We start from the raw sequence: 15,373 nt of genomic DNA, 5'->3' as shown, positions 1-15,373 counted from the left end.
CCAAGACCAACTTCGAGTACCACAACACTGTTCTCCACTCCTGGCAGGTACAGCCTCCTAACTCACACACAGCGCCGACCGCAGCCATTTTCTTTCCTTGTAAATATGTGTGGCGATGGAAAAAATGTCTCTCTTTGTCGCAGCTCGCCAATACTGAACTTATCTCTCTCGCTATTAGCCTCATTGTGTGTGGTGGCAGGATAAACAACTTTAAAAAGTTACATTTCATTGTGGCACAACTGGTTTTTGCTAAAACAATTACTTCTTAAAGTGTTCATATTTCCATACTTTTAATAAAATATTGCTGTTTTTAGCCCATCTATGTCATTGGCTACACAAAACGTAGAACTGGGTGAAAAGTTCAGGATTGTATCTTTAAGTAAAAAAAAAAAATGTTTTTGAAGCCATTTACCTTCTTGAGGAAAGAGAGGGGAAAAAAGAGAAATAACGGTGTAGGAGTTAATTAAACGACTAAATCCGCTCCGCTTCCGTCAGTCACACATCCCAGATGATTTACGCTCGACTCACCCTGCGGCGACAACAAGCGACGGAATGGAGCCGGAAGATATTAATCATAAGTTAAGAACGGGACGGGAGACGTTACTGCTTACTAAAATTATGATCTAAACAAAAGCAAAAGTATAAAATCTCAATTGAAATGTGTCAGGTTCATTCACTTAATTTCACTGTTCACATGTAGGTCAAAGTTTTTTTTTTGTTTGTTTTGTTTTCATCTCTGCAGAGAAAACTTTAGGTGTGATTTATGTGTGAAGGAATCTGGATTATCTGTTCAACTTGTTGAATGTTAATTAAATCGAATGAAAATTAGACGCATCTGAACAGCCCGTGTCATTAATATCACCGTAAAAAATGTCCGGTAAAAATAGAAAACGACAGAATTTTTTATTTTATTTTATTTTATTTATTTATTTATTTATTTTGATGCCGTCAAGTCAAACTGACTCACGATAGAAAAAAGTGGAGTGCGGTATCAATTACTGCTCACTGAAATGCTCATCTCAGCTATCATCGGCATTCATCTGCCAAGCGCTCCGCCAGATGACAGATGGGAAAGATTCATTTATCTGAATTTGCGCAGGAGTGCAGAGGACGCAGCAGTCATGCAGCGTGACACCCGGTGGACAAGATTTGAAATCCTCGACGAGTTTGGTGAATCTGGTGCGTTAAGTGGGCCACAAACTCGGCACGGGGTCCCGGAAACACAATAGTGGCGCGTTATTGGCAATTTCCGTTGCCTGATTTCTGCATCTGTCATCATTTTGGGGGCGAACAGGAGCCCCAAACCCAATTCTCCACCAACTCTCTGCTCCCTGGTTTTTCCCCCATCAGCAGCTGCTAACTGCGCGCCACTCTCATGTGGGTCTCATGTTCTTGTGCTGCGTGCGAGATTCAGTAGCAGCTAAAATAATGAGCCATCTTTTCTCTCTGTATCTCTCCATCTCTTCCAGCCTCCTATTTATGCCCGCTTTAATTATTGGGCCACTGCGGCACATTTGGCCTCGCAAAAAAAAACCAAAAAAAAAAACACTGCGGCTGCAGTTCCAACAAGTCATCTTTACCCGAAGGACAGCGGCTGCACTGCACAGTCACGGCCACATGCAGCATCACATTTGTTACAGTTTGACTTTTTGGACTGTTTTGTTTGGAAAGAGCATGTAAACGATTAAAGTGCAGAAAAAGGAACACATGCGAGACAGAAGAAGACGGAAACGCCAAACCGGAAGCACGGACGGCTGACGCGATGGTGACTGCGACAGGATGTGTCCGGCTTCGCGTCGCCCGTCGCTCAGATGTCAGCGAGGAAACATTACCGATGACTGCTGTGACATTATCAGATGGAGGGCAAGTTTGCAATGAAGGAGCCGAGGCGAACAAGAGAGGCAGGTTTAAGATGGTTTCCTGCCACACCTCTCAGTTTGTCATGTGATTTCCGAGGACAGAGGAGATGTTCATTTTCTACATCTCACCGACTACTGGTTTGAGAAGCCAAAAAGATTTTCTACCATGTAAAATAGTTTCATAATTGTGTCAAACTCTTTGCACTTACATTTTGTCATATTAGAACAACAGATTTCTACGTGTTTTACTGCGATTTGCCACAGATCAGGACAAAACGTGCATGGCTGTTCAGATACACGCTTGGCTGTCGCAATAACGAATTATCCCAGTGATTATTGCGGTCAATTATATTACTGACGTTTTGAGACCATTTTCAAGTACATTTATCAATAATGGCACAATAACGCAAAGTTCCTTTAAAGGCCTTCAAGTAAGAGCCTGATTTATGATGAGATTAAATCACAAAGCGGGACTATTTGCAAATTGCATGATTTTTAAAGCTGCCTGGCTACCCCGCATCTTATTTAGGGATAGTCGCGTAAAGAGGGCTGACTACAAGTGCACACCACACTTTTCAGATTTACATCGGTAGTAAAAAAAAGCATAATGTTTTGGCCTATTACGTGATTTTCTTTTTCTCAAAATGTGAACAAAATAGGTGCAAAAACATTTTTGAGAGGTATTTTATGTCCTTAGAAAACGGGGACAAAGGGGGGAGTCTAAAATATTTAAAAGTGAAGGCCTCCTAAGGTCCAAAACATGGAATGCGCTACTCAGTCCTTTAGGAACTTGCGTGGATTTTTTTTTTTTTTTTTTTTTTAAAAAAACCCTAGGAGTCAAACTTTTTTGGCTTTTATTAAAATTACCTTCAGCGTTTTTTCCACAGGGTGTTTAGATGCAGCTCTGCTCTTTGAGAACTCATCGCTATTTGCTCCGGCTTTTATTTGCATGAATATATATAAATAAATGTGGACGCACTTTCCTCTGAAAGCCTCATTTAAATGTGGGCAAACTGTGTCAAGCAGCTCACGCTGGAAAGTTGTGTTCGGCGACAACAGATCCGTCGTTTGCGTAGCTACCAGAATTAGACAGAAAGTCAAAGTGCAGACCTAAATCCAGCGGTGACAAGACTTGAAAATTGATCTTTTCGCAGAAACGATCCATCCAAGATGGCTGACCGTGCAACGAGGACGAGGGAAACATTTCATTTCCTGTCATTGTTCCAAAAACGTAAGACGTCTTCTGCTCTTGTCTTGTGCTCTCATTTGGCCCAAAATGAAAATGAGTTCGACAACATTGGCAATAAATCCTGATTTGTAGTTGTACAAACGTTTCTGTGGATGCTTTTATATGGGCTGCGTTTGATAAATAGACGTTTCCTGTGCTGCTTCAGTTTTGCATTTTCATTTCCAGGCAAATCCGGGCAGGAGGGCAGCATCACACACCTAAGAGTGTGTGTGTGTGTGTGTGTGTGTGTGTGTGTGTGTGTGTGTGTGTGTGTGTGTGTGTGTGTGTGGGCATTAGCTCTAGAGGAGCTTCTGTAACACCTTTCCATGTGACAAACCTCCGCCTCTGCCGTCTCCTTCAACATAGGTCGGACTTGCTGATGTTCCGGGAGATAAAAAAAAAATATTAATCTGACTCATGCGACGAAGGACTGCCTTTTGTCTCCATAGCTCCGCAACAGCAAGCAAAGAAGGTCACCATGGCGACAGCCAGGCTTCAGCATTTTGAACTGGAGGAGAGCAGCAGGAGGCCGCGCCACACACGCCTCATCATCTGCGGACAGATTTCAGGTCTCTGTCTGACTTTCTGACGCTAAACTGCATCATGCTGTTTAAGAGTAACTCAATTAATGGAGGCGTCTGCTGGGTGCTGCTGTTAAAAGCTGCAGAGCGACTGCGCATGCGTACAAACTCCTGTTGGGGATTCCACAAAACTGTCTCCATCCTGACTGACGTCTTAACGGAAGAAGTCCTGAGAAGCACAGCAGCGCTGCTGAGTTGCATCAGCAAACTGAGTGGGAAACTTCCTTAAAGCGGCAGCACGGCGGCTGCGTAGCAGGATTGAGTTAGCAGCGAGCTGACAGGTGCATGGGAACACGTCACGGGCTGAAGGTGTGAAGTGTGTTCTCCGCCAACCTAAAAAAAATCATCAGAAATTCATCCATCGTGACGACGTGTTATATTTTAAATGTGAACGGAGTTGTTTCATCTGTAGCTCAACAAAAAAAAAGCATCTTCTTTCTCTTATTTTAAGGTTTTGAATGCCTGAAGAAAAAAAAACTGTCAGATTAGGTAAGTTGGAAAATATTTAAACACAAAAAGAAAAATAGTAACTTTAAAACATTGTGAAGTGGAAGAAAATGATGCATGATTTTCAACATATTTAAAAAAAAAAAACCCTGAAAAGTATGGTGTGCAAATTTTATATTCAGCTCACTTTCCTTTCATACTCGTATATAATATCAAGTGCAGGTGACTGCCTTCAGAAATCACCTTAGTGGATAAAGTGCGCCAATGTGTAATTTAACCTCAGTTTAAATCCAGCTGGCCTGTGAAAGCCTTAAAGGGTTAATTCAGTTTGATGAAGCTTGAGCTTTTTTGCAACAAAGAAAGAGCACCAGAAGTCAGTCTTTAAGTGGGAAAACCACTAGAAACATAATCTCAAATGTCAGCTGTAATTGCAACTAAACTTGTTTCATAAACAAAGTGAATCAGGGCAGCTGAATACCAACTAAAGCGCAGATCCAAAATAGATAAAATCCCAATAAAATACAACTCTATGATGTGTAAAAATTAACAAATGATGGTAGAAAACGCCTTAAGTGCGAAGACGCAGCCGCCGTTGACCGCCGTGTAAAAACCAGAGCGGCTGGAACGCGTGTTTCCGCTCACATGCCGCCGTGCGCAGGCCGTGTTCTTCACTCCACCTACACGTGTGAAGCTTCGATTCTGCACAGCGCTCAAGCATGAAATTGGACGCTGTTGCAAAACAAATGTGTCTCTCTCTCCTTTTCTCTCCTCTCACTCATATCTCGTGTTCAACTTGCCGGAGGTGCTTTTTAAAGGAAAACGAAGCTATGAATGTATTTTAAAAAAAGAACACAGACACACAAACTGCGATTTCACGAATCCTCATTCAGTTCATACGACAATTAAAACATTCAATGGATGAAACGTGTAACCTCAAAAAAGACCTCCCAAAAAGAAGGATTTTCCTAAGCAACTGAGCTGCAGATGAAAACATTTTACGTTGCCATCAACAAGGACAGATTTGTTCCCCTCGGGGCAAATGGCAGCTTCAGTTTATGGCAGCTCAATTCGATTTTCTCAGATGTTAGAGAGGCACCGGTCTCTGTTTTCCATTCCAATTTGAGACCTGATTTGCAGAGAGCGTCACCGTTCTGTCTCTTTTTTGTTCGAAACAGAACGCCGTGACGGGGGGAAGCAGACGGACGTCGTTTCGCCCTGTTTTAACGCTCATGACGTCAAATGTTTTTTGTCACTTTTACCCACCTTGAGCTTGTGTTCGTGCTCCTTGTTGACTTGGGCCAGGAGCTGGGCTTTGCGGCGGTTCAAGGCGTCGATCAGCGCGTCGCACTGCGCCACCAAACAGGCCTCAAATTCCACGCCGTTTTCCTGAGGGGCAAAAAAAAAAAACCCAAAAAAACCCCCCACAGACATGAGGTCTCCTAGAATCTGTGATTTTTTATTTATTTATAGCAAATTAAAAACTTGTTTAACTTGACTTTTACTTGAAGCTCAAATATTTCATCATGTTTTTTTTCTGTTCATCAAATTCTAAGGGATTTTATTTTTTGTTTGTTCTCTGCTGTTCTTTCTCTTTTATGATCCAAATGGCTTTAATGTTGTTTTTCTTTTATCTTGTTTTTAGCACTGGGAAGATAAATAAATTAAATACAATTGCACCCGTTATCTCCGTTTTTCTGTATTATGGCTAAATATTAAAGATGTTTTTAGCATTCCAGAGTTTGAATGTTTTTATTTCATTCTCTGGTTTTTCCTTTTTTAACAAATTCACTTCCTGAGTTCAACACTTTCTTTCTCGTCTTGTTCTAGCTTTCTAATATTTTTTTTTTGTTTTTTTGTTTGTTTTACTTACCTCTGGAATTTTTGATGCAATTGTCAAATACAACACATTGTGTTACATTTCATTGAATGAAAAATGCTTTATGAATAATGTCAGATTAATCGATTAATATATCCCGTCATGGCCCAGCTTTAAACATTTTAAATAAATTCCGTTTTTATTGTCGTTTCTTCACAGAATATTTTATGAATTCCTAAAAAAAAAAAAAAAAAAAAATCCCAGAATTTTACAGCCCTAATAACTCTCTTGAATATTTATTTTTTTAATTCAAAAATAAAAATGTGAAACTATCATATCATAATATAAATATAACAATTATTATTAACTACACAGTCTGAATCAGAATAATATTTTTAGACCTTGAAACATTTTGCTGTCCATTTTCACACGTCTGTATTATTTGCTTCTCCACTCCTACACACACACGCACACACACACACTCTCTCTCTCTCTGGTCTAAGTCTGTGGGATGATTATCAATGGAGGCCTTTAATCCCACATTCCTCCTCTAATCAGCCAGTTAGGCTGACCACAGCGTCGTCTGGCTTTGTCGTCACACGAGTTTCCTAATCCAGCATACACCACAGCGTCATCAGCATAAACACAGATCCAGCAGAGACCTTCAGTTTATGGCTTTAGAGGTTATTTTTTTTATTTTTTTTTTTAATTAAGCAGCATGTCATAAGTTAAAAATTTTAACATATGGGCTTGGTAAGAAAACAGCACCGCAAGATCAAGTCGATTTTTCGAGGTTGCCTTAAAGAAAACCATAAGCGTCTTTTTGTGGTTTGGGTAAGTTTGGGCGAGTACCTGGATGTGCTGCACCATGTTCCTCAGCTGAACCAGGAACTCTTTTGCTTCGGTGGCTCTGTCTGACAGACCGTTTAAGGCTTGGGACAGCTGACCCTGTGGAGGACAAACACATTTCAGGAGCTTGGACTAACATAGAAGACACACACACAAAAGAAAGTCCATTGTCTCTAAAGTCCTGAGGACGTTCTTACTGTGTTCAACAACAAACCAGACATCAGTAAGACAACATCTACAATGACCTGAAATAACTAAGATTTTCAAAATTAGTCAGCACTTTATTTGAAGGGGCGTGCATAAGACAGACATGTCATAAACACGAAGGCGTCTATATGAATGTTTACGTCATGACGTGTCATTCGGTAAATAATGATACTTTTAATGCAAAGTTGACACTTTTATCAGACTTTTAATGAAACATTTAGAGCAACTTTGCATTGAAAGTGTCATTATTTACCGAAGGACACGTCATGTAAGCATTCGCGAAGACTCCTTCACGTTCAGAGCAGAAGTTATGTCATGTTTATGACTGTCATGTCAGTATTATGCACAGCCCTTCAAAACAAAGCGCTACAGAGAGTCCAGGTTAGGTCATAAAATTAAAAACTAATCCGTCTTCGAGCTGTACGGTCGAGATGTGACGAGATAAAAACATCTAGAACGGCATGAGGGAACTTTGCATCGTTATTATTGGATTACAGCTGCTGGGCTCCTGTTGAGAGCTGAGCTCAGCACACATGACAGGAAATGCCACTGTTGTGGATGTGTGCGATGACACAGAAGGACTTCTGTTTGGATAGCAGGGAAGAAGAGATGACTTGTTCACATGTATGTAGAGCGAGGCCGTGTGAACATGGAGGTGAGAGAGGGAGAGCGAGGACGGGGCCCGACCCTCTGACCCTCTGGGAACCTCGTCGGGTTGGTGGGCGCATGTTGTCTTCTGGCAGTGAGGTTTTTTTTTTTTGTGGGGAAGGGGGGCGTTTCCCGACGAAAAGGAAGAAAAATCATCTCGGCTGCGGAAGAGCGCAATAAAAACCAGCTTCTAGCTGATCTGGTGGAAAACGCTGTGAAAACAATCCGATACACGCTGCTTGGTGACAGCCGGGCCTCTGGAATCCGACGTTAGTCGACCAAATGGGAGTTGGCCTGCCGGGGCCGACAGCTGACCTTTGAACTCCAGAGTTTGGGAAAGAAAAAAAAAAAAAAAAAAAAAGTGACAGCTGTCGCCAACATGAGTCCACGCAACTGGGGATGGTCCGAGCTGGCAACAGCTGAGCAAAGATCTGGACGTAAAGTTTTTAACTTTGTTCAGGGCTTCCTCTGTTAACCAGGGACTCATATTTTAGAGTCTCTAGAGATTTTCATTACTGGAAAAAGCATCTTCCTCCCCCCCCATGTAGTGATTTAACTATTAGATGTCACAGCGTATAGAAAAGTCTACAGATAGACAAGTTTATGACTAAAAAAAATGTCTTGGGTTATGTGAACCTAAACACCAACACCAGGATTTTTGGGCAAAATTAACCTGGGATTGTTTGTTTTTTTTACGCCACACAGAGAAACAATCTACATTTAGAAAGCCACTGATTTAGGTTTAGGTTGAAATTGTTCAAATTGTTGTTTCCAGAGGTTATGAAAGGTCAGCCAGCCCTCCACACCTCCTTCAAGTCAGACAAAACTGGCGTCAATCAACTCGGATACGTTTGTGTGGCAAAATGTTTTGTTTGTGCTGCTTTGGCTTTGAAGATATTAATGAAAGCTTAAAGTTCGACTACTCCCAGTTTTACACACTTCCGTTGCAACAGTCAAGTTTACAGTCATTTCTTCTTTGAAGAAAAATTTGATCCCAATCAGAATGGAATGAAAGTATAGTTTTGTTTTTTGGTTTTTTTCTTCTTGCCGCTTTTCCATAAAGTCCAGATCTATTTGGTGTTTATCCCTTGGCATTTCCTACTTCGTGCTTTGGAAGACCACGTCTCTCTTTGCTTCTGCTTCATAGCTGCGTATTCTCAGCGTAATCCCAATCGTTAGTACAGAAATGCGGCTACAACTTCCGAAGACATTTATCAGCTTAAAGAAATCGGTAGGAAAACTCGAGAATAGAAAGCAGAACTTATTTTTGCAGTGTTTCTGTTTTGCCAGAAGTTGTTTTTTTTTTTCTTTTCAGCTTGAATTTGTGCACAGATTAGATAAACCAAGAATAATGAGATTTATACGGCCCGCTGGGAAGATTCCTAGTTCTTCCTCGTGCTCCCGGCTCCATCTTCATTAATATTCAATCTGCGCTATGAGACGCTTCCCCTAAAGAAATCCCAATATTTCTTCAGAGTATAGGCTAGACTTTTATTTAATTCAAACTGGAAAAAACAAAAAACAAAAAGCAGACTCTTCTTCTCCTGCCAGCCCGGATCCATCTGCTGCTTCTCTCACTTCAAGATCTCACTAATCACACTCAGTCTGTCCACAGCGCTCAGTTCACACTCTGCTGGTTTTTTTATCATGGATCAGGCAGGTTCCCTCACTTCCTGCCCTTCCAAGCTGACCTAAAAAAAAAAAAGTAGCTTTCCTTTCTCCATCCTTGCAACACAAACATGGGGGTTAGCTCCTGCTCCGCCTGGTTAACAGTCATTCGGCGACGGAGCAGATGAACACGAGAAGCGCTCGGTTGTCTGGAGGCGTTTTTCCATGGCGTCTGTTTCTGAAGCCCGCAGAGCTCCGTCCCCGAAAAGCAGGTCATCGGAAAGTGGAGGCTCTCTTCATTCCCGCGCCGCTCACGGCTACTTCCTGCTCCGCGACGAGCGCGGCGCCAGGGCCGGCAGGTCGGCAGATGGGAGGATAGGGCCTCTGCGGCGAATGGGGTTGGAGGGCAAGACGGAGCTGGGATCCTTTAAGGTTTGGGGTTTTGAAGCAACAGGAGGAGCAGCTGAGTTTTTCTTCTTTTTAAAAATTATTTTCTGCTTATTGCACCTTTTTTCTGCAACATCCGTCCATCAATTCAGTCAGAGTTACAAGTATATATTTCGCCTTGACTTTAGAAAGGGGTTACCGGGGCGGTAGCCCAGGGCACCAAGTTTTGGGGGTGCCCAAAAATTCAAAAAGTTTTGTAATGAATGAACAATTTACCTTGTACCCAATATACCCATAGGCCTACATGAACTGTTTAGTTTTTATATTGTTATATATATATTTATTTTTTGGGGGGGTTGGGGGTTAGGGTTAGGGTAGGTTAGATTTTGAACTTATAAAACATTTTTTTGGGACCAACATGGAGCCAGTTCACATGGGACATTTTAAACTTGCTGATGTGAAGGCCTGCCTTTTAATGGTAAGGTAAGGTATTTTTATTTATATAGCACTTTTTCAGCAACACGGCAATTCAAAGTGCTTCACGTGAGTTAGAGGAAACACAACCAAAATTACAAAAGAAAATCAAAAAGTACTCCACAATTTGTAAACTAGTAGGAGTTTCTCTGGATAAACTAATAGGAAAGTAAAAGTGTAAAAAGTTTAATGATAAATGTTGATCTAATGCACTGTAATTTTCTTGAGTAAAGTGGTTGGGTTTTTTTATTACTTATTTTTTAGGAAAAGGCACCAAAACTCTCTCTTGCCCAGGGGCCCCCCATCCTTCTAAATCTGGCCCTGCGTAGCCTACTTCATCCCCTAAATCCCAACAAAATCTACTGACATTTTGTTTGTGCTTCTAACGCAAAGTGACTGCACACGCAGCACAAACAAGCTGTCACAGTTCCTGCGATGACTGATGAGAAACGTCAGTACAAAAGTTAGCGTACATTGAAATTCACACATCGCCACGCGTTCATTTGCATTTTCATCTGTTGCCGGGGTGATAGATTTCACTCCCTGTGACATCAATCATGATTTTATGTCTGGCTGCTACCGGTCCCTGGAGGAGAAATTTTATTTTATTTATTTATTTTTAAGCTTCAGCTGATCAATTTACCGCTTACATTAATGCAAAGCGTCCAGGCCAGGTGGCTTCAGGGTGAAAGAAGAAAACGTTAAAATAAATAAATAAAAAATTGGGAGGGGTTCAGCTTAGAATGTCCCCGGTATTTATGGGGACACCGATCGCTTCTGTAATTAAGCCGAGTGGAAACGCGCGCGTCGCGGTCATGAATAATTCACCGGCAGCTCCGGGGACCGGTTCATACGGTTCCTATTAGCCACTTGCCAATAGGAAAAGGTTTTAATGTTGAGAAAGGCGGCGGAGGCAGTTTGGAATAATGTCTCCACAGGGCGGAAGAAGGAGCGGAGGAAGTGGGTACACAGTCACTTAAAGTGGAAAAGAAAAGCGATAACACACACCTCTTTTAGCTAATTGAAAAGACACATCTGGAGAGAAAAAAAAAAAGTCTCATTACCTCCACTGCGGAGATAGCTGTTCTGTAACCTACTTTTAAAAACTGCACTGCTCTTTTTAAAGTTTCAGGGTCTTTTTTTTTCTTTTTTAATCTTTAAACAATCAGTTTAAGCGCAACAAAAAACAAATATAAACCAAATATCAGCCTCTGTTTTTAAAAAAAAAGATGCTAAACCGGTCTCGTGACATGTTGGTGACTAGAGCAATGAAAGCATGTGGTTGTTTACGCGGGACGATAAGGTCCTCAGAGATTAAAGATGAAAAAAGCATTAACCGTGTCTGTGCTATTCTCTGCCTTTCTTTCTGTTGTTAAAACGTTTCCAGGAGTTTGGATTCTCCTCCCAAGATCCCACGTGAGACAAAGTCTTTCCCACGAGCAGAGCCTTAAAGCGGCTGGTGCATAATTCATCAATGAAATCTGCCGTCATCAATAAAGCACAAAGGCGGTTTAACAATCCACACAGAAGTAACAATGACACTGTGGCAAGCGTTAAGATGATGAAGGTTGTTTTTGTTTTTTTAATGTTTCTTTGTGTTTTGAATGGGCTCACAGCGTCAGCGCGTATAGGGCGGGGAGAGGTTTGTTCCTGCAAGCTTCTCATTAGCGTTCATTTAACAATGTCACAACTGACGGCGAACAAAGCTTAAAAGAGTTGGCCTAAATGAGAATAGACCGGGAGCGTCTAACTCATGTTTATTTTGGGCCATATCAAAAATGTGAATTTCCTTAAAGAACACCGATTGTGCCGGAATGTGTTGGTAAAACCAATTCAACTGTTCAAAAATATCAATAGATAGCCGTTTGTTTCAGTATTCAATAAGCTTTTCTTGAATGTTTTTGTGGCGCTAATTCAGAAATATTTGTAAGACATTTTTATGATATTTGCGCTAATGTATGATGCTAAATGTGACTTTTTATTACCCGCCATATAAAGTAGCTAGATTTGTTGCTAGCCTTAGCTAGCTTCCAGTTGCTGGTTGCATTTGACTTTGTGAACTCAGGATATGAAGGAGTGGACTTTAGGTTATTATTTTTCAGACTCTTATTATGAAGCAAAAAAAAAAAAGGAAATAGTTCTTGAGTTTCCCTATTGTGTTGCCAAAGTTGTCTAGGAGAGGGACAAATTAATAAAATATCTGGTCAAATTTGAACTGCTATACTCTATGCTAATCACACATTCTTTAACACTTTGTGATCTCCAAACAAATAATTAATGGAAAAATTTGGGACTTTTCCCAAATGTATAAACCTTGTCTCATCCGGTTTGTGAGTAAGATGTATAATCTTCATCCCGTGGGCTGGATGTAATATTTCACCCCTATAATTCACCAACACGTCAACATGAAAACACCTTCTGTCTGGGAGCCACGGTTTCCTGTGTGAACTGAAGTTGGAGGCTCATTACACTGATAATGACTAATCCTTTTCCTTCTTCCCCAGTCAATGTTTCACTTCCTCTCTCCGGGCATTTGGGGGTCACTCCCCTGCTCTCATTTTCCCGCTCTTTATCTCCGTCTTTCATTAACATTTGCACAGCTAATCTCCTTACACGCAGCTCGAGGGGCGAACGCTGCTGCCAGTAATGGAGCGTCATCCCGCTAAACGCCCACTGTGAAAATTCATTCTCTCCAAGACGCCGCCCCGTCGTCCGCGTTCCCAAGCAGCGGAGCGGCCTTGTCCTGTCGGCTCAGAATCACTGATAGCAGAAATGACATGCTCTGGGATCTGCGCCATGTAGCTGTTAAAGGCTTCTGGGCTTCTATTAATTTGCCATTAAGGAAGAAAAATTGAGACGAGAGCTAGCCGAGGAATGGATATGAAAAGAAACGTCCCAAGTTGTTACGTGTTGGAGTCTAATAATAATATTGCAGTTAAAGTTAATTTAAGTTTAGGAACTTTTATTTTGATTATTAATATCTTTGGATGCTTCAGACACGAGTAGCTACAGTTTGATTAGATTTACATTCTGGAGCCTTTATTAGCAAATAAAATGAGTCAATTTTTAATCTGTTTAACTTTAAAGCGATCTCTTAGATTTTTCTGAAGTGGGGTTATGTGGTGAGGTTATCAGCAGTCAGTGTTTTACCTGTGGTAGGACTCATTTTGAACCAAGCAGAAATGTGCTTTAAAATGGGAGAAATGTTTATTTGTCTCCAGGCTGTGCTCTGTTCACAAATTTCTCATGACTTTATCACAGGTAACACAAAAACCAATAACTAAATAAAAACAGGCAGGTCTGCAAGCTCCTGCATTTCATCACTACAGTAACACATTTTTCTGGACAATAAATCGTCCCAGAAATGATTGCGATAAATGATAAAATTGTTGTTTTGAGGCCATTTTCAAGTCTTATTTTGACAATCTAACAATACAGGTTCACCCTCTGAGAGACCTATAAACTTTAACCCTCTTGATTGAAAATTTAAGACATTTTAAGAGTCCAAAATAAAACATAAACAAAATAGATAAATAAAACAGAAATTAACACATACACAACTGAAACCATGAATAAAATGGATTGTGAAATCTCTAAAAAAAATATTCATCATCAAAGTGTAAATTATCAAGCTCATTTTAATTCATCGTACGATTGATTGATTGATTAAATGCTTGTTGCGATAAGTTTACTCACTATGGACATTTTTGCATTGCCTTGGTGTGGACTTCTTTCGACTTTCTATATCTATGAATTTACTGTCACGGTACAAAACGTACATGTTATTCCTCCTTTCCGATAAAGAAAAAAAAAAAAAAAAGGACAAACATGTACCCAGACCACAGAACACAAACTGTTCCAGTCACAGAAAGGCCAAACGCCATTTCTCCCGCCTCCTGACTCACAGTTAGCACTCTGTCCACAGCAACCCCATCATTTTAAGCATCACTTTGAGTGAATGTCCTGTGAGTCAGAAGAATCCTGTGAACACAACAGATGTGACTGACAGCGAGTCTCGTTACGACAAGCAGGCCGCGGTCCGAACACTAGAGGAGGAGGAAAGGTATCGCCACTTTTTAGGTTTTCCTCCTCGCTCGCGCTGAGATTTTAAGAGACTGCAGGCACCCAGAAGCAGCTGACAACACCAGCACCGAGACTGTAATGAGATTTTTAATAGTCGTCCCAGCACCTGCGCTGTCTGTCCTCATTAGCTTACTTTGTGGGGCACGGTGGATGAGAGCTGCCTGCATGTCTGCTTTAGTTAGGCCTGCTTCGCTTGTTGCACAGCTGAGGCTCAAACACATGCTGACGTTAAAAGCACCAAACAGGAACGCTTTGAAATGACTTAAACTCTACACCAAACAGGACTCCTGCGTAAGCCTGTTGCAATAATTAATCAATTAATTAATTAGTCACGTTACAAATTGAAATGAGTTGGGTCACTTATGAAGGGCAGTTTTGTTTAGAGACTTCATAATACATTTTATCAGTGGTTTCTGTTGAGTGTTGTTTTTATTTCCATTTAATTTTATTTTTTTGTGTGTGTTTGGTTGTGTTTTATTTTGGATATCTACAATGTCTTCCAGTTCCAGTGTGGAGCGTTTTTATTTTTACAAAATTCAAGTTTATAAGTCTTTGACAGGGCGAACTTTTATTATCAAAATGTTACTTGAAAATCGTCTCAAAACAACAGTATTATTGCTTATCGCAATCATTTCTAGGACAATTTATTATCCAGTAATATTTGGCCTAAGTAGTGTGGAAAAATGTTGAATTTGTTCATCCATCATGTCTAGAAAAAACCCTGCTGACAATTCTCCATTAAAAAATGGTCAAACTTTGTATTTATACTTCACAAATTGGCCAAAACTGTCTTTAACAGTCAGGAAAAGAGTGTCATTTTAACATGAGAACCATGTAGAAAGCCTGAATTTGTGTTTTGGTGAAGCTGTCGACTTCACAGGTCTTCTGGTGATCAAACCTCCACCCGACTGGTCGTTTTTGATCGGCTCTGAGGCGATGTAGCCTGACCCAGACGTCACTTAACGACCTGCACGGCCTCCAACAGCATCAGCAAAGAGACGCAAACAGTGATGCGACAACAAAGCGGACATCTTGTCAACACATCACCGATCGTCTAATCACAAAAGGCAGACAGGACCTGGATGAGTCACGCTGTAAAACTCTTATTTTTCAATCACTGCTCTGCTACTAAGGTTGACTTTGGGTACATTAAATTGCGCCAACGTTTTAGACACACTGCCATCAA

The 15,373-nt window shown here is 40.9% G+C and overlaps 1 protein-coding gene across 2 annotated transcripts in view; it reads right to left on the bottom strand.

The window, feature by feature from the left end:
• The window catches only part of trim9 (tripartite motif containing 9), a 39,603-nt gene that overhangs the window by 18,944 nt on the left and 5,286 nt on the right, over positions 1–15,373 (bottom strand). For both annotated transcript variants that reach the window (XM_015031696.1, XM_015031695.1), the window contains exons 2-3: positions 6,784–6,879; positions 5,379–5,501 (exon numbers count right to left, since the gene is read on the bottom strand). In XM_015031696.1, coding sequence (XP_014887182.1) covers positions 5,379–5,501; positions 6,784–6,879 — 219 coding nt within the window. The remainder of the gene's footprint in view (positions 1–5,378; positions 5,502–6,783; positions 6,880–15,373) is intronic.

This window comes from Poecilia latipinna, unplaced genomic scaffold (genome assembly GCF_001443285.1).
Source record: "Poecilia latipinna isolate Pla-1442-1.1 unplaced genomic scaffold, P_latipinna-1.0 Scaffold215, whole genome shotgun sequence".
Lineage (NCBI taxonomy): Eukaryota > Metazoa > Chordata > Actinopteri > Cyprinodontiformes > Poeciliidae > Poecilia > Poecilia latipinna.
The sequence above is the reverse complement of the archived record's forward strand: the minus strand, read 5'-3'. Positions and strand labels throughout refer to the sequence as shown.